Here is a 20,288-nt window from a genome sequence, read left to right on the forward strand (position 1 = left end):
ACTCTGTGGGTGGGGCAGAAAAATCTACCATACAACCAGTCTTCCAGGTGATTCTGATGTACACTGAAGGATGAGAACCACTGAGTTAGGGTAAACAGGACTCATAAAAACAAATTCAAAGAAGGCTGAGTGGAAGTTTCTATAAACCTCCTACAATGTATCAGAATTGAAAAAGACCACATCATGTATCTAGTCAACTAGGTATCAAGGCACTCAGTTAGCCAACACACAACAATGTGCTTTCATATAATAACTTAAGTTTCCTCCTTTTGAAAAAATATTCTGAAATACTGATCCTGAAATAAAAAACAATGTAAACCACTGGCTTTTAGGAGATTCAAGTCCTAATGTTTCCATTTCATAAATAAAATACAAGTTTTTAATAAAAATATTGCCAAGTATTATACTGCATCTTAATATTATTAAAATATCAATAATAAAAAATGAGACTTGGTATGCTAAGTCACAAGTTTTGTTTTTTTCAAGCCAAATACCAATTCTGATTTAGAACTAGTGATGTGTAAGATTCTAAGGGTAACTAGCTATTATAAATGTATGATTCTATGTTCTATGTCAAGACAAGCTCCCAGCTACAGAATTCTGAAGACCTTCAGACTCCATTTCCTAAGATACCAGCAAAGAGGAAAGGGATTTTTAAGCTGAGAGCAAAGTAGTGATGGAGGTGTCGGTGCTGATATCCATCTATGGGCACTCTCTTGGGTTACAAGGAGAGGAATTTGAGAGGTCACAGCAGGAAGGTTAGAGAAGGATGGCCCATTCCATACTGTTCTATGGCTTCGCAGAACATGAGTCTTAAGTACATTTTTTAAAACATTTTCCCCCAGCCCCTAAAATTCACCCAAGAGAAAGAGGTTGCCTTAAAGGTAAAGAAGAAACCGATCAGACCACGAGGGCAGCTCCTAGTCCGGAACGTCGAAGGGCAGCGCACTGATGACCTCCCCAGACTCAGTGACGATGGCATCGTACACCCAGCGGCGGTTGCAGCGGCATTCAGGGCCACACTTGTTGGAGTTACACTTGGGGCAGGGGTAGAAGCAGCCCAGGCAGTTCTTCTCCAGGCAATCGCACAGGTCAGCATCGTTGCAGGTGAGCCTGCCGCTTTTGTCATACTTCTTCATAACTCTGCAAAGGAGAAGAATGACACTAACAGGACAGTGCAGTTTTCCTCAACATTGAGAATAGATTCTTGTGTAGCAATCTTCCCAGGTAGGCTCCCTTTACTCTGAGGAAGCAGCACCCTAAAGATGGTCCAGCAACACTTCAGAATGCTATAAGGCAACATGTCCTGGGAAATTCAGTCAATAGGCACCAATTACCAAGGCAGTCAGGGTTGTCACCTAGAGTAAGGCTTCGTTTTTTCCAGCATGCTGGGGAACGTAATATCCCACCTAAGCAAATTTTGAGGAATAGCTGATTAAAGGCTATTAAAATTTCCTTCTACAAGTTTTTACTTAAAACTATAACCATCCTTGATGGAATTTCCCCCGATAAATTACATCCATTTTTCCTTTCTTAAGAAAAAGCACTATATACAGCTGAAACTAACACAACATTGTAAATCAACTATACTTCAATTAAAAAAAAAAAAGAGAGAGAAAAGAAGAAGCACTACAGTGAATAGTCACATTTTGAATGACTCAAGAGAAGCATTGGAACTGTCCGTTACTATACCAACACCATTAAAAACAAAAACAAGCAAACTGAAAATTCCTCTGCTAACAGTCTTCTCATACCACTGCTTCTGTCCCTTTCTGATTCTGTTTTTTTTACCCAGTGTGGCGGGCAGAAGGTGTCATAAACTCTGAGTGACAGCAGGAAGTTCTGTACCAGTGAGTACACGGTGCTTTGTGCCCCGACACTGCCCCTGTCGGCCTCTACAAGTCCAGGAAGCAAAAGCCTTTCACCAGGATTCTGCCATCTTTTCAAAATCAAACCATCTTGAAATAAATCCTTCAGTACTGAGCTGCTTGAAACCCTGAGAATGACAAAAGTACCTGTGTAGAGCCTGTATCCATTAGGACCAGTTGAAGTCAGAAAAGGCTGTGAAGTTATGACCTTCTGCACCCTTGGCCCCCAAGCAGGCATAACACCTCCTTCCCTTCCTGTTAGGTAATGCTATTCCATCCTCTTCCCTCTCCCAATAAAGCGGGGAAGGTTAAGGATCATTATGCAGACTTGCCTGATTATCTTACTGTAGCAGGACAGCCTTTCCGATGAGGATTGACATTTGAAGCACTTCATCTGAAGCATGAGAGCTCCTATACCCACCAGGAAATGCAGGTGTCAACAGACAAGGAGGTGTGAAATCTATTATGGGAATGGGGAGTCATGCAGCCAACAGAGAGCCTAGGTCAGACTCTGTCCTTCTCCCTGTGCCTTCACCCAAATACTCCCTGTCTTTACTCAGACATCAAGACACAAATCTTACAGTTTCCTGCCCATCTGATGCTATACTCTATATAGTTCTGAGCTATCATAGGTACACAAAGTGTACAAAACATACATGCAGAGATAAAGAATAAAACACACTTCCACATATCCCAGCTTAATAAAGAGGTTTCACGTCTTTGACACCCTCTTCACGCTCCATCCGTTGTATCCCTCCACTCGGCCAAAAGGAACCACACCTTGATATCATAAAACTCATCTCCTTGTTTTACTTTTCATTATGCCATATGTGTATGTATCTCCAAGCGCACCGCATTTTCCCTTCTGTAATTTGCTTTTTTAATTCGACATCATGATTTGAGATTCATCCATGGTGGCACATGTAGCTGTATTCAGATATTTTCACATTTATATGTATTCCACAGTACAAATATACCAGCTACTTAACTTTTCCATTATGGGTGGGCATTTGGATTATTACTACTTTATTTTCTTTGCTATTGCAGGGATGCTATGAATTTCTTGAACATGTCTCCTATTGTACATGTATGAGTTTTTGCAGGATATACACCCAGGAGTGAATATGTTAGGTCATAAGGTACATAGGTAATGCCAAGCTATTTTAAAACAGGGCTTCCCTGGTGGCACAGTGGTTGAGGGTCTGCCTGCCGATGCAGGGGACATGGGTTCGTGCCCCGGTCCGGGAAGATCCCACATGCCGCGGAGCGGCTGGGCCCGTGAGCCATGGCTGCTGAGCCTGCGCGTCTGGAACCTGTGCTCCACAACGGGAGAGGCCACAACAGTGAGAGGCCCGCGTACTGGAAAAAACAAAACAAAACAAAAAGGAGGCTGTACTATTTTACACCTAATTCATGTCCCATAGCTTCATGAACAGTGATATCATAAGACTGAACTCTTTGCTCATCTTGTCGGTGGGGGGCACTTCCCCATACTGTACCAATGAATAAGGTTTAGCATCCTGAGTGTTCACTAGCCTTTTCTTCTATGAAATGCCTGTTCCTTGTTGGGTTCGTTTTTCTCTTAGGATGTTTATCTTTTTCCTATTGATTCATATATATTTTAGATACTGATCTTTTAGATCATAAATAACTTCTCCCACCTTGTGATTTGTCTCTCATTATTTTCAGAATGTCTTTTAAAGGGCATAAAGTCTTAATTTTAATGTAGTCAAATATATCAACCTTTTCCTTGATGGTCTGCTTAATTTATGCCTCTGGTGTGCTAGCAATAATTGAATTTATGATACTTCTCTGCCCATCTGATACTGGAATTCATTCCCATGTTTATATTATTTCTCCTTCTAATGCACATCTTTCTTACTTTTAATCATCTCTCCTACTACAGCCATTACTCTAGTGCAAGGACTTCTGAAGCCTGTTTTTAAAAAACTGATGCCTATGGCTGGGCTTCCCTGGTGGCGCAGTGGTTGGGAGTCCGCCTGCCGATGCAAGGGACATGGGTTCCTGCCCTGGTCCACGAAGATCCCACATGCCGCGGAGTGGTTAGGCTTGTGAGCCATGGCCGCTGAGCCTGCGCAGCCCGGAGCCTGTGCTCCACAACGGGAGAGTCCACTGCAGTCGCCTGCGTACCGCAAACAAACAAACAAACAAACAAAAAGAAACTGATGCCTAGTTGGAGATTATAGTCTATTTCTTGAAATTGCTAACTTCCAGACATAAGGGGTGATACTGTACTTTAGAAAATGCATTTTTACATAATAAAAAAGTGGCAACATTTAATTGCTTTGTCAAGGAGAATTCATGCATTTTGTAATCCCACAGATTAAATACAATAAATCATGATCTTACTTGTACTTTACAGAAAAATACTCATTCATCTTTGACATTCGTGCTTTCTTTTTCTGCTGCCTTGTTTCAGGATTAAAGTCTGCTACCTGTGGTCCGGGATTTTGAAATGCCAAGCATTTTAACTGTCGCTCTATCTGTTGCTATGAAACAAATAAACAAATAAAATATATTAGTAGTAAGAACCAGATAATTTTATCTGCTTTACACAGCATCAAAATGAAGTTTCTGTAACTTTTACCATAATGGCATGAAAGCTTACTTGTCTTAGCTAGAGTAATAATTTAATCAGATTAAGTTTCAAAAGATGATGTAAAACTTTTCAAATTAGGTCATTCTTTCTGAATAAACAAATACATAGTGTAAAACTACGTATAATAAAAAAAATAAAGAACAATCAAGGGGGAACAGAAAAATTCCCTTTATACCTGCAAAATACCCCTTGGCTTCTCAAATCTGCTGGGGATGAAAGTCAGAATTACCATTTTATGGTGGATAATGACAAGGGAGTAAAAGCCCTTCCGCCCAGGTAAAGTATCTCAAAACACAGTGAGAACACACAGTACACACAACCCTCCCCTTCAGTGCTCTAGGGCATCTCAGCACTCACTGCCCTGGGGGTTGTGGACCCCATCAGGGCTCTGATGCAGAATGCAGCCACCTGAAGGATCCCCTCTCAGTCAAAGCCAGATTGCAAGAAGAAAATCTGGCTTAAATGACAAAATAGCGTGTTAGTGGAAATTTTCACAAGTCTCTGTTTTGGGATATTTATAATTCGAAATTAAATGGGGCCTAATTGGAAAGACAAGCAATAAAGATACTTCAATCAGTTCTGATAATTAATTTTGAACACGCAGCACATATGTCAGGAGTGAAGGGAATGCTCCTCTGAAGGATTTTAGAAGAAAAGAATCTGAGTGGCCCCCAAACACTTAGGCTAACACGTATACGAAATACCACATCTCGAAACCAAAGGGAAACTTCCCATGTATGAATTTCAAGGTAACAAATTAGTAACAGAATCTCGGGCTTTTCTGCAGTTTCTTTAGCTTAATAATAGTCTCGTTAGTCTAAAATAATATAGGTATGTTTCTTTAAAATTTCATTTTGGTTTGTGTGTATGGGTTTGTTTTACAAACAACCTTATGAAATGATTCTGTATTTAGGTATAGCTGCTCAATAAACACAACTTAGCATGATCTACTATTATTCTCAGTAGCAAAGCAAGAGTTTAGATGCCTCTGTTCGGACCTTGGCTCTGCCACTTGTTACTGGAGTGCTTTGAGCAAGTTCCTCCTTCTTCTAAGCCGTGGTTTCTTCTTTTGCAAAATGGGTTAACAACAGTATCTTGTGATAAGGGTTACGTGAATTAACATATACCAAGCTTTAGAACAGGTACTAGCATATCATGGGGAAAAAAACCCCAAGGATTTGTTAAATAAAAATATTTGACCATATTCTCTACAAATTTTCTACTCCAAGGGTAGGATTTTATTGTGCAGGATGCTGGGGACTGAGAGGCACAGAGGAGACAGGTAAGATGAGACCAGCTTCATGAAAGCGGGGTGAAGACGAGGAGAAGCACTAAGGAGCAGGGATCCTTCCCGTGGATTCCTGATGGGGCCTACCTTCCCACCCAAATCTGGGGCATCTCAGAGATCCCCAAGTTGTGAACTCCCCCAATACTACGGAATCATAGTATCCACGAGCCATACCAGTTGCTTCTGTCTGATTTGACAGTTTTTCTCAGGAGAACTTTGACCTGCATGTCTCTCTTGCGTGGAATTGATTTTTTCTGATTGTTCACTCATTTCTGATCACGAAGAAAAGTAACTGGAAAAAAGTAAAACACATTAATATCACATATCCCAAGTAACTCACTCCTGTGACTTTCCTGCTCTCTCCCTACATCTTACTTTCTTTGAAAACCAGACTTACTAGAAAAGCCATTTGCTCCCCTGGCTTCTTTTTTTTTTACCACTCACCCTTAAATCCTGCATCTGACTCCCCCAGAACACTGTACTGATGCTCTTCTCAGCCTGGTGTTCCATGAACAAATCAACTGTACCTTTTACAGTTCTTGGCCTCAGAGACCTCACTGGAGCAGGCAACCCTGGGACCAGCCACTCCTGCCCAAGAGGACTAGGAATTCTTAGATCTCCGTTCTTCCTCCTTTACACTTATTCCCTTGAAAGAGAAGAAGATACGTTAATGTCGTAGTACATCCCCAGTAACTTTGTGAAAATCTTCTCCGCTCCCATGGTTTCATTATAACCTTTTCAGAAATCATTGCCCAGGATGCCTCCAAAAGCTCCAACCTCCTCAACCAAGTTTTCTGACAAATTTCGAACACAACTTGTGCTAAATGGAAGTCATCAGTTTTCCATAAAACTCAGCTGCTTAAATGCCTGTAATTTAGGGGTTTTTTTGGTACATCTTTATTAGAGTATAATTGCTTTACAATGGTGTGTCAGTTTCTGCTTTATAACAAAGTGAATCAGTCACACATACACGTATGTTCCCGTATCTCCTCCCTCTTGCGTCTCCCTCCCTCCCACCCTCCCTATCCCACCCCTCTAGGTGGTCACAAAGCACCGAGCTGATCTCCCTGTGCTATGTGGCTGCTTCCCACTAGCTATCTATTTTACATTTGGTAGTGTATATATGTCCACGCCTCTCTCTCGCTTTGTCACAGCTTACCCTTCTGTAATTTACTTTTAAATACTTCTATATATGTATACATACACAAACACATACAAGATGTGTACGTGTGTGTGTGTGTGTGTGTGTGTGTGTCAGGTGAAACTAACACAGGTTGACAATCACAAATGCACGGTCCAGCCTGCTCTGCAGTGTTCTGTCAGAAAGGACCACGATCCAGAGGAGGCTTCCGCAGCCCTGCTGCCTCTCCCGTCTCTTGTCAACTACCTGTGCTGAGTGCAGGGCGCTGTTTCTACCAAAGGACCTGAGCGTTAGGCTTGACCGGTTCATCTGGCACCACCACTCTGCCTGCCAACTGGAAATTCCAATTCCACCAATGCCTCTCCATTCTCCCTATGTCTAGGGCCGCTAGTCACAGATTGTTCACTCTTCTGTATCCTCCGCTCCAGTTCCCAACATGAGGTTAGGAAGACGTGTTGATTTTTCTTTCCTACCATTCCTAGCATTGATTCTTCCTTTCCATTCTGTATCAGGGAGAAGCCACCCTAAAGATAGCAGTAGTAGTAGTCATAGTAGTAATAGTAGCTGTAGTACCTTACCCTTGACCAAGATGGGCTTATCGTTCCCCTCAGTTTGACTAAACTTCAGCCTTCTCCTGACTCTTTGCCTTGACCTCCCTTTTCTTAGATCCTTTACTTCAGAAAACATGTCATTGTAAATTCTTTCTCTGCTCCATTGAGATGTAAATCTTCTCCCAGCCTCAGCCAGTTTTATAACCCCAGAAGGTCCTTCTCAAGGGCTAGGAACCATCCCTTTGAAATGTAATCAGCCAGAAAGGCTGGGCTCCTATTTGCCAGTCTCTGTGAGAAGGTAGAAACCTAACTTGCTAATTGGTGGAATGGTGAGTGCCAATTAGCAAACACAGGTGACCTAATCACAGAGAAAAACATTTGCAAGCTCAGGAATTACTCAATGTGCCCAACACATCCCAGGGATCAATCTCTCCCATAAAGTCCTCTTGTATTTTATTCCCACCTTTTATTTCAGTGGAGTTGAGCTCAGACTGAGTTCGGGCTTTCCTTCCCTATGATAGCCTTGAATAAAATCTACTTTGCCTGTTTCTCTTGATCTGGCGCAGTTTTTGCTTTGACACTGTCACATGCAATTTCACATCTGATCAGCCACACATTCCCAGGGAGCATTTTCCAAGCTGTCTGGGGATAAAATCACATGGAGCTATTTTAAAAATGATAAATTCCCTGTCAAATGCCAGCCCTACTGGGGTTATCATTTGCAGAGGAAAATCGTGGTGATCTGTATAATTAATAAGTTCTCCAGGTGAATCCTATCCTTAGGCAATTATGGGAGATATTAGGATAGGTGTAATTTTCTTCATCCAGTTTTGCCATCTGATCCTAAAACTATTGCCCATAATTTCTTCCTACCCCAAATTTATCCAAAACATTGTGGTCATGTTGATATTCCTAAACCAGAAATGTCTTTATCTTATTCCTATGCAAGGACTTCCGTGACTCCCCTCTGTCAGTAACATCCCACATCCCTGGTGTATCAGTGAAGGTCCATCAAAACCGACTCCAGCAACGTGTCTAGGCTCACCTCCCTGCATTCCTTACCTTGGGCCAAAGCTACTGACCGCCCCACTCCTGTTACCATCCCTCCCATCTCTTACCTAACTCATTCCTTCCCCTTTGAACTCTGGTTTATCTCTTTGCTCCAAGAAGCCTCCCCATCACTCTGATCCTCGAAGATTCCTTTCACTCTTGGGCTCTGTTTGAAGCTTCCTCAAGAAAATTGCCCCCAACGGGGCCCTAAACCTTCTAGCTTCTTCATGTAACAAATTTTCTTCCACATGGGAATAGATATGACTTTATGATCATCTTTGCAAGCAAGAAAATCTTCTGAAAGAGCATCCATTTAACTGCATTAGGAGAAATGAATATTTTATGCAAATCCTCCACCCAAGATGCCTTTGGTTAAGTCCTTCATGAAATGTAGGTCTCCAAATATAGATTTGGGGGAAAACTTACTCGTATTTATTCATATTCTGAATAAAGCAAATGGAAATTATAATAGAATTTCACCAGGGCCTGAAATTGTAATTGGATTTTACTAGGAACCCAAAATATCTGTCCCAGGAAAAGTAATAAAATGGTTCAGAACTCTCTTTTTTCCCTGCTTGGCATTTCCCAGGCAGGGGTTCTTAACCAGAGAAGGAAAGCAGGGGGCTCTTGAACTTGGATGAATAGAGAACACATTTATTTTCACTAACCTCTAACTGAAATTCTGGCATTGCCTTTTATTATAAGGCAAACAACAAACCACAATAGTCTGAGTAGCACTTTTGACCGATTTTTTTTTTTTTTTGCGGTACGCGGGCCACTGTTGTGGCCTCTCCTGTTGCGGAGCACAGGCTCCGTACGCGCAGGCTCAGCGGCCATGGCTCACGGGCCCAGCCGCTCCGCGGCATGTGGGATCTTCTCGGCCTGGGGCACGAACCCATGTCCCCTGCATCGGCAGGCGGACTCTCAACCACTGCGCCACCAAGGAAGCCCCTTGATTGATGTTTTTTTTAACCCATTACAGTTGTTGTAGATATGTCAAAACGTTATTGACACTCATCTTCAAAATGATGGTAGTTCTTAGACCTGCCGCTAGATCTTATTTGATATGTTGATAATAAAACATATATCACCATCATAAATTCTTTTTAACATTTTGGTAAGTGTATTTCAATATAATTGGTTTCCCTTGTAACCTTACAGATAACCCGTGTCCCCTGCATCGGCAGGCGGACTCTCAACCACTGCGCCACCAAGGAAGCCCCTTGAGTGATGTTTTTTTAACCCATTACAGTTGTTGTAGATATGTCAAAACATTATTGACACTCATCTTCAAAATGATGGTAGTTCTTAGACCTGCTGCTAGATCTTATTTGATATGTTGATAATAAAACATATATCACCATCATAAATTCTTTTTAACATTTTGGTAAGTGTATTTCAATATAATTGGTTTCCCTTGTAACCTTACAGATTTTATTTTATATGATTAAAATGATCATTCTGAAAAAAAATATCATCCTGAGAAATGGTCCATAGATATAACAGCTGACCAAAGGAGTCCATGACACACAAAAATAAGATTAAGAACCCTTGCAAAGAGGCAGGGAGAACCCACTGCTGCCACCTCATTGATCATGGTGATGAGAAACAACAGCTCCTGGCTGTAGAAGATGCTCATTTTCAAGGATAGGGCTGGAAGCAGTATGGTATATCCTGGGGAACTGCATTTAATGAAACACAAAGTGTATGACATCAAATTAACCAGCTCTCTGTTTTGTCCTAACACATGTCAGATTGCCTGTAAAAATCCACAATCTAGTCTAGCCCAAAGAGAAGCAGCTCCCCCAAGTGGCAGACATAACACAGACTCCAAGAGCAGCCATCCTTAAAGTATGGCCCAAGGATGGGGCAACAGTTTAGCACCAGGCTTGGGCCAGAATGGATGTCAGACACTTCACTGGGTACATTGGATAGTTTAGCTGATGTTTCTCTCCAGAGCAAGACTATCTATCTGGAGGCGGCAGTTCACTGATTTCCGATCTGGCCCAACCTTGATTCACCACGAACAGGAACTTTGAGTAGCACTGGAGTGCATTTTGGCTGCGACACTCATCTTCCTTCTGTGGTTAGTTCAACTCTCACGTGCAAGTTCCTCCCTCTATTAGAAATTTAGCTCTGGAAGCAGTCTTATACCTTTATCTCCCCCTAGAACTACTACTTTGTTAGTACTCAATTCATATTTCATAAATATTATGCTAATAATGCTAATTAATAGGCACCTACTATGTGCCAAGCACTTTGCTAACCGTTCTACATATATTATTTCATTTAATTCCACCGCAACACTCTGAACTAGGTACTGTTATTTCTATTGAATATTTTACAGATGAGAAAACTGAGGCCCAGAAAGATCATTCAGGCCACAGGGGCTTAAAATCCAGACTCGTCTGACCTCCCAAACTAAGCTGTTTTGGGGATGTTACACTGCTTCAAGACTGATTTTAATGATGACCTCCATCTCTACATAGGCTGTTGCTAAGTGACGGGATATGATCAACCCGAGCCCCACAGAGCTTGTTCAAAATGAAGACTGGACTAGGAACGGGGGAAGATGCATTTAGATGATCATCTCCAGTTTGCCTCGTCCAGTTCCTCTGTCATAGCACACACCTCCAAAGTGTGCTGGGAAGAAGGTTCCCATCTCAGACACATGAGCCACATCTGACCTCAGGATTGGATTTGGAAGTCAGCCGGAAAGAAGAGAGTCACACGTAGACAAAGTCACCCTGGAAAATGCCTTCAGAAAATGCTGCCTGGGAAAGGCCCTATACAGCCAGGCCTTTCTCCAGTTTCTCAGGTTAGGAATCAGATGAAGTAGTTGACTTACTTACACACATATAGGAGCCAGCACCGTTGAATTATGTTTACCTTTAAACCTCAGATCTGGAACCCTGGCAAGTTCCACATTCTATGAGGCCTCAGGAACTAGGTCACCCTAGAAACAGCACTGGGTCCAGAGCCCCACCTTCCTGCTCACTCTGAGGCACAGGTCATCCAGGGAAATGCAGTAAAATGACTCACACCGTAAGCACTTACCCTTATCTTCAGGAGGCCTCCAGCACCGTAAGGTTGAATTTATGTAAGCTGATGGTATCTTGCACAAGGTGGAGTATTTTTTCTACTTTGATCCCTAAGGACACTAGCAAATTATCAAAAGAGGAAAGGCATTCACTTTAAACGCTTGCTCAGAAGTTGGTTTTTACTCAGTAGCAGATAAAGGGGTTTATTCAGAGACACTACCTGTCAGACACCCCTCAGAAAATATTTAGAAGTAAAACACACACGCATATTTTCATTCAAAGCCCTTGCAGGAGAGAGTCAAGCTATTTCAATCTCATTCTGTCTCCAGCCTCAGTTCCCATCCTTGGTAAAAATGACAGATCACTGAGATAATTGGCAGGTGAGCCAAATCCCACCAGGGACATATTTGGAAGAGAAACAACTGCTGTATTGGTGATCAATTAAATCATTCCCTTGCTGCTCCCTCCCAGATGATTCAACTGTTTGCAAAGCCACAAAACTCGTAACCTCCAACAAAATCTCCACTGCCATTTGTCTGTAAGAATTAAAAGTAATTTTGACCCAAGCCTTTGAGAGTGTTTTTAGATAAACAATGTTAATGCTTTAGAAACAACTTTATTTGCAGTGTGTAAAGATTCCTAGGAATACTTTTATTGCTGGATTTGCCAAAACACACACACACACACACACACACACACACACACACACACACACACACACACACCCTTCTGTGGCTCAATGTAAAATAACGTGAAAACACTATCATAGATTTAAAATAATTTGAAATGCACTCAGCAGAGAATCTGATAAGCTATGCAACCATATCATTGCTTTTTTTTTTTTTTTTTGCTAACGCCAGGAAGGCTACAGTCTGGGGTAGCTCTGAAACCAAAACCCCTGCAGGGCTCTTCTGGGTCAGTTACAGATCAGCATCCCCGAGGGCCTCTCTACTCACACCTCACTTATAATCTGGATCTCTTGAATTACGCATTTAAATTCTTCCTTGCAACTTTAAGTATTATAAAAAACAGAAACCTGTCTGCTTACTCTGCCCCATCGATGGAAAGCAGAGAAGGAAGAAAATTCTTTTATGAGACAGCAGCCTGGGCCATTTCAGCCTTATGCTGATAAATATACATTCAGCATTGTCCTGATAAATATACTTCAAAACCACTCATCCCATATTTCAAGTGTGGAGGTCCTTTTTCCTAGATCCTTAACGTCTTTTTATGCTCATTTCTTAGTTTTCAGTTTCATGCCTGCAACAAAAAGAACCCCAACTTTCTTCTGCTCTTAACTACAACACATTAATATGGCACTATCATTCAGAATCAACATTCCGTGACCTGCTTTTGCCTCTTCTCTCTCTACCAGCCTCGGAGGAAATCAAGTTTAAGTGCATCATTTGAAAAGGAGCGTCTTTCCAATGATGACTTTCACAGTTTCGTTAGTGCCTACTTCTTAATGAGAGTTGCCTTGCCAAGCTGAAGCAGTGGGCTGTAAAGAGAAAGTACACATACCTTTAAGTCGGTTGACAAAGAAGGGAAGAATACTGGACAAAAAGAAAAACTGTAGTGCCTTGTTTCCTTTGTTTTGCTGAGAAACCATAGAAGCCTCTGGAGGAAAAGTCAGAAGGCCCCTAAGGTGCTCCTTAACTCTTGTAATAGTGGCTGAGAGGAGGAGAGGTGGAGAAACGGAGGGGGTGGGAGGTGAGTGTAGTTGCTAACTCTCTCTTCCACCATGAGTCTATGTAAAATCATATGAAATCAGGGAATGATCATTTGTCTGCTCATCCATCTTGCATCTGCAATAAGCAATGAATCTAGAGTTTACAGTTTGACTGTACTGCTCGGTGTCGTATCTCGACTTCAGATATTCAACTAATGTTAACAGCCAATTGCTGCCCGGCTATTTTTACACTTCAGTGTAAATAGCCCAGTATATATACACCCACACACACATTTTAGGTACATATATGTAGTATTCTTGCAAAGAACAAGGAAAGGAAACAAAATCGTCAGTTACAAGAGCTTCCAACCCATCAGGCAATAATATAAAGCCTGAAGGCGGTGCCGGAATTCAATATATTTGACTTGAACTTTACATCCGTTAAGTAACTGCTATGTTTTTGAGATTACACTGTAAGTGCTGCATATAAAAAAATATACACGATATTGCATCTATACATTTAAACTAAAAACCATTTAGGAAAAAACTGGGTTGTCCCAGGAGAAAACTAAAGCAAGTTTATAAGCTGCGACTAAGACATATTAATCTCTAAATTACAGTCCTCTAATCACTGTCCTCTGCCACCAGGACTCAGCTATTGTGCTGTGAGTCATTAAAACCACTTCCCAGGCAGGTTAATACCCACCTCATTCATTTGTGAATTATAGGGTAAAAACTGCCATTTCATTCCTAATTACTTTTGCAGCAAAAACAAGGAAAGGAAACAAAACCTTCAGTTTTAAGAGCTTGCAATCCATCTGGCAGTGATGCAAAACCTTAAGGGGGTACCAGAATTAAGTCTGTTTGACCTGAACTTTAAAACCATTAGGCAAAGGCTATATTTTTTAGATTACGCGATAAATTCTGCCCATCAAAAATGTGTCATCTTGCCATTTAAGAACTGCCAATTTCATCTTGCCAAGTAAGGATTGATAAACTTTGAATCAGGTAAAAATCCTACCAGACTTTTTCCACAGTCAATCACACCTTAAAAAAATACATGCTTTGGCCAACATTTAGCTTTTTTCTTGTTCTTTTTTAAAAAAATTAATTAATTTTTTTATATAGCAGGTTCTTATTAGTCATCCATTTTATACATATTTGTGTATATATGTCAATCCCAATCTCCCAATTCATCCCACCACCACACCCCGACCGCCCACTTTCCCCTCTTGGTGTCCATACATTTGTTCTCTACATCTGTCTCTATTTCTGCCTTGCATACTGGTTCATCTGTACCATTTTTCTAGATTCCACATATATGCGATATATATGATATTTTTTCTCTTTCTGACTTACTTTACTCTGTATGACAGTCTCTAGGTCCATCCACGTCTCTACAAATGACCCAATTTTGTTCCTTTTTATGGCTGACTAATATTCTTACACACTTAACAGGAGAAGGTACTTTTCACGGATCTTACCACACAAGATGCATATCAAGGGCCAAATACAAGGCAATAATCCTCTTAAAACTGGAGGAAAATCTTCTAAAGGATAAGGATTGTGACCAACCAAGAAAAGTTCCAACTGAAAACCTTTTTAAAAAATTTAAGTGCTAAGAAATAAATGTGCCACAAGTTCGAAAGTTATTACTTCCTCTTATTTCTTCAATTTAGAAAAGAATATAGGGGATTTCCCTGGCGGTCCAGCGGTTAAGACTCTGCACTCCCAATGCAGGGGACACAGGTTCGATCCCTGGCTGTGGAACTAAGATCCCACATGCCACCCACCACAGCCAAATAAAGAATATAAATTATGCAAAATAATTTCCTGTGTTATTTCCAAGTTTCTCAAGTAAAATCTAATGGCCTTTTTTTTTATAGCACAGGGAACTATATTCAATATCTTATAATACCCTGTAATGGAAAAGAATCTGAAAAACAACATATATATATATATATATATACACATATATGCATCACTGAATCACTTTGCTGTACACTTGAAACTAACACAACATTGTAAGTTAACTATACCTCAATTAAAAAGAAATAAAGGAGAGATCTGGCTAAAAAAAAATAAAATCTAATAGCTTTTCAAACTAATGATTTAAGTAGCAAATCTTCAGAGGAACTTTACATCATTTAAAAAAAAGATAACAGTATAATTTTAAAAGATGGAAGAGTATTTTTTAAAGTTAATAACACCTTGCTAAATTTGCTAGTCCTGAATTTATTGCACTTTGACGTGACTTTGACTAAGAAAAAAATTTTTTTTCCTCTTCAGATGTTCTCAGGTTTTCTAGACCTTAAGTTGATGTAATTTAAAATTGGTTGCTTTTTAAAAATTAAGGATTCACATACTAAAACATTCCTCAGTTACCTGTTAATTCCTGGAGAGTAAAATTCTTTATGCTCATGAGTTCTATAATTTAATTTGTCAGTTTGTAGCTATCTGTATATGAATTTGTAACATACACTGTATGGTTGACCCTTGAACAACATGGGTTTGAACTGCACAGGTCCACTTATACATGGAATTTTTTTTTCAATATTAAATACTACAGTACTACACCAGACACAGATGGTTAAATCTGATGGTTGAATCCGTGGATTGTGAAAAACCTCAGACACAGAGGAACTCTGGCTATGGAGGGCTGACTACAAGTTATACTTGGATTTTTGCCATCATAGTGGGCCAGCGCCCCAAACCCCACATTGTTCAAGGGTCAACTGTTACTTTAAAAATAACACCACTCATAAGCTTATTTATTGTAGTATTTTTTAAACTGTGAAATACTGGAATACCCAGACACAGGGGAGTGGTTGAATAAAGTATGGTACATCCACATGTACCATAAACACAGAGTACTATACAGCTGTGAAAAAAGAATAAAGAAGATCTCTATGAAGTGATACAGAGTGATTTCCAGAGTATACTATTAAATGAAAATAACATAGTAAAAAGAGTATTTAACCTTCATGTAAGAAAGTATATACTACCCTCATGTAAGAAAGAAGGGGATATAAGAAAATTTGTTACTTGTTGCCAAATAATAAACTTAATGTGATGTAGGGTGTAGCTTATAAAATAATTAAAAAGTCACTGACTTTGAGAGTCATGAAAATCTAGGGAGGGGCTGCGGTAGGAAACTCTCTAGTTTAACTTCTTAAATGCATTAGCAGCCTTCTAAGCAGCTACTGAACAGGCTCTCACTGGGCTTATCCAACCCTCTACTGGAAAGATCTCAAAGAGACAAATCCTTACTCTCTGGTGAATTACAGGTTCACTGGGGTTTTTGTTTGATTAAGGTACTGTTACATTGTGAAGCTCTAGCGAGTTGTACTTTTGAAAGGACAAACTTCCTAGTGGGAAACACCGTGAAGGGTCAGAAGTGAATGAAGCTGGTAATCTGAACTTGGACCAGTGGCTCCATCACTGGAGGTGCTCACTGGGATCTATTAGGACTACTCTTCAAATCATTCACTTAGCAAGCACTGATTAAATACCTCTATTGGTAGGCACTAATAAAATGACAAATAAGACACGGTTCTTCTCCTTAAAGAGCTCAAGTCTAGTAGAAGGAGATGTGTAAACACATAAATACAAGACGTGCATCACACGTGCTCAGGACACTGCCAGGGCCAGTGGAGGCAGTGGAGGAACAGCTGGTTTTCCCTGGGAAGAGACGTATCAAGAAGGGCTCCCAAGGAGAGGTGGCAATTGAGTTAATCTTAAAAAATGGACAGGGAAAACTCAGGTAGAGAGGGAGTGGGGTGTGTATTCTAGGAGGATGGAGCTGCTCCAAGCAAAAGCTGTATGTAGGAGGAGAAGAGACTAGTGGGAGGTGGGAGGGGTTGTCCTGGCTACGGTAAGGCTGAACTCCAAGTGCACTGCAATAGCATCTGTGTATTTAGATAGACTCTGATGAATGTCATTCACCATGACAAAAATAGGGCGGTTGGTGGGCAGCTGAAATAAGGCAAGGGAGAGGAGAATTAGCAGAGTTATGCAACTTCAGGACCCCCAGCAGCTCCGTTTTGGAAAACCATTAAGATGGTTTTACACAATTTCTTACCTGAACAGAGATCAGTGTAAGTGCACGTGTTTGTACTGGTGAACAATTTTCTTTTTAAAAACATTAAGTTGTTTTACCATATTACTATTATATTTACTACTATTATTATATATTTACTATTATTTGTTATTAGCATTTTATTTGTTATTACTAGAACATAATTAATATTATGCTAATATTGCTCTATTAAATTGATTTACTAACATCATAGGGCACTTCGTGAACTCTTTCATTCTCAGAACACATTTCATATTTGCTGTACCTAAATTCGTTCCTGTTACTCTTTCTTCCAGGAATGACTTCCCATCGCACCTTAAAAAAATTATAGACATTTGTTGTGTAACAAAAGCTTTAAAACAGGCATCTTTGACCCAGCAATTCCTCTTTGGGGAATTTCTTCTAAGAAAAGACAAAGCTCATTGCAAAAGTTCACATCTTGTATAACTGCTAGGTTATAGAGCTCCTAGGTTGGGAGAGTAAAAATTTAATGACTTAATTATCAAACAAAATTATATAATACAATGTAGCCATTAAAATGATATTATGGAACTGTATTTGTTAATAAGACAAAAGATATACATACTTTACTGTTAAAGAAGTAGATTCCAACTGAGAATCTAGAGGGATCTTTTTTCCCCTTCTTGAGACAGTTTTAGTAGGTCACATATTTCTAGGACCTTAACTTTAACCATTTCTCCAAAGTTTTCAAACTTATTGACATAAATTTTTTCATAATAGCATCAAGTTTTCTTTTATGTCTGCAGCATCTGTAGTTATCTCTCCCTTTTTATTCCTAGTACTAGTGTTTTACTACTTCTCCAACGTTTCTCATCTTGTCAAAGAAAAGCTCTCTCTTCCCTTTCTTTCTTTCTGTCTGTCTTCCTTTCTCTCTTTCTTTCTTTTCTATCTCATGTCCTTCTATTTTGGGTATATTTTAATTTTATTTTTCCATTGTCTTAAGATGTATGCTTAGCTCATTTATTTTGATTCCTTATTTTTCTAATATAAGCATTTGGGGACATAAATCTTGGTAGATTTGTCTCAGCCAGCTCAGTTTACTTTTTCTCTTCTTCTCTCCTCTTATCATCTCTCTTCTGAATCCTATCTCTGATTTGATTTCTTGTTTCAAAGAGGAAATGTTTCCTAATTTTTTTTATTCCATGGAGAACTTTGTTCATATTTTCTTCTGCTTTATGGTGTATTTGTTCTGCTATGTATTTTTTATCAGTTATTTGGTTTTGCTTTCTTCCTAGTGCCTTTGCAGAGGTTCCATTCTGATCCTTCCCGATAATCTCTGGTCTTTGCATGGAGGCCATTCTTTCTGGCTTCACATGTGCTCCTGACTTGCAATTCAGCTTGGAATGTCCCTGGTTCTTTTACTGATCAATACTAGTACCTGCAGGGCTGATTGCCACCCACCCTGTCTCCCCCATCCTACCACTCCAACAGCAAGTGTAGCTTGTCTGTGTGCCACCAAACTCTGCCCCATTTTCTCTGTCACTCAGGCCCCAGGGACGTGCTGGAAGCTTGTCTGAGGCTTTCAATTCCAAGGAAAGTGTTTCTAGTTTCCCTCAGGGTCTGCTACTTCATTTTGGAAGGCTCTGCCTATTGTCAGTGATCCACAGAAACATACATTTGCTCTCAGATTGCTTTCACAATTGGGTCCAAATTTTACTTTATTTAGCAGTAATTATTCATGGGATGTGGTTTTCTGACTGTGCTCTGTCTCCTAAGTACATTGAATAAGGAATTTTTATCTCTGTTTCAGACCCCCACAGTTAGCAGGTCACCTTGGGATCCTAACCTGGTTTCTCTGCCTTCTGTCCTTCTTCGTATCTCCAGATGTCGCTACCACGGTTGTCCTCCTAAAATCCTCTTACACCATGTCACTTTCCTCCTCCAACAACTTGTTGGTGCTTGGTGATCCTCAGCCTTTGATGACATGACCTATGTCCACTTTCCCAGCCTCATTGTCACTGCATCCTTCATTAACCTGACCCTAAATGACAGGAATGCTCCCACCACCAGGACCCACTTAATGCTTTCTTCCCAGTCTCCCTGCCCAATGAGGGTAAGCACCCCTGCTTCTATGTCTCCAAGCCTGTGTTGTAGTTAATTATCTACATACTTATCTCTCCTGATAGACTTCTCTCACTTCAAAGCAGCATCTATAAGACTTCTTCATTCTATAGCATGTGTCACAGCAACTAGCACACTGGTGTTCAATACACGGACAGTAACAGAAAGGAGCAATGCCACATTTACTGCTGGAAATAGTAATCTGGGGATCTGTTTCCTGGGAATCTGAGCAATATAATGCACTTTTCCTGGGGTCTAACCCACTCCCTCAACCCTATCTCTATCCCACCCTGCCCAGTTAAGTTGGACGGTAAGATCCCTGCCTTGCATAATCGGCAAAACAAACCTTAAGGTTCACACACAACAGGGCCTGAGAGCACACCCTCCCAAAGAATCTCGTATCTGTAATGTGTCCTCTCTTTTTACTACTGCTGTGACCTAAATCAGCATAGTGTTGACCTCAAACTTGTGTTTTTCTTATTTAAAAAACAGAAACAGAGTCACTGACACAGAAAACAAACTTATGGTTACCAAAGGGGAAACTGGGGGGGAGGGATAAGTTGGGAGCTTGGGATTAACAGATACACACTACACATACACACTGTATATAAAATAGATAAACAACAAGGAACTACTGTATAGCACAGGGAACTATATTCAATATCTTATAATAAACTATAATGGAAAAGAGTCTGAAAAGAATATATATATATATATCACATGTATAACTGAATCACTTTGCTGTACACCTGGAACTACCACAACATTGTAAGCCAACTATACTTCAACAAAAAACCCCACAAAACACAAACCAAACCTCATGATAACATATTCTTGTATGTATAAAGAAAAAACGCTAGCTATTGACAGTAGATATCTCCAGATTTTGTATTATATTTT

At 40.3% G+C, this 20,288-nt stretch overlaps 1 protein-coding gene across 1 annotated transcript; it reads right to left on the reverse strand.

Annotated features, from left to right (window-relative positions):
* Window positions 1-920: 920 nt before the first annotated feature.
* Window positions 921-6,046, reverse strand: ARL14EPL (ARF like GTPase 14 effector protein like). Its single transcript, XM_024743327.1, has 3 exons — window positions 5,951-6,046; window positions 4,239-4,378; window positions 921-1,143 (listed from the first exon to the last, which is right to left on the reverse strand). Exons 1-3 carry the CDS (start codon window positions 6,044-6,046, stop codon window positions 921-923), a joined length of 459 nt encoding a protein of 152 aa, XP_024599095.1.
* Between the last annotated feature and the right edge of the window lie 14,242 nt (window positions 6,047-20,288).

This window comes from Neophocaena asiaeorientalis, unplaced genomic scaffold, assembly GCF_003031525.2.
Source record: "Neophocaena asiaeorientalis asiaeorientalis breed wild unplaced genomic scaffold, Neophocaena_asiaeorientalis_V1.1 scaffold26, whole genome shotgun sequence".
NCBI classification, from domain to species: domain Eukaryota; kingdom Metazoa; phylum Chordata; class Mammalia; order Artiodactyla; family Phocoenidae; genus Neophocaena; species Neophocaena asiaeorientalis.

Coding starts and splice junctions, on each gene's coding strand:
- ARL14EPL (XM_024743327.1), bottom strand. CDS start 6,046: ATGAGTGAACAATCAGAAAAAATCAATTCCACGCAAGAGAGACATGCA. Junction 4,379..5,950: donor AAATCAGACAGAAGCAACTG/GTATGGCTCGTG, acceptor TTTGTTTCATAG/CAACAGATAGAGCGACAGTT. Junction 1,144..4,238: donor TATTTTTCTGTAAAGTACAA/GTAAGATCATGA, acceptor TCTCCTTTGCAG/AGTTATGAAGAAGTATGACA.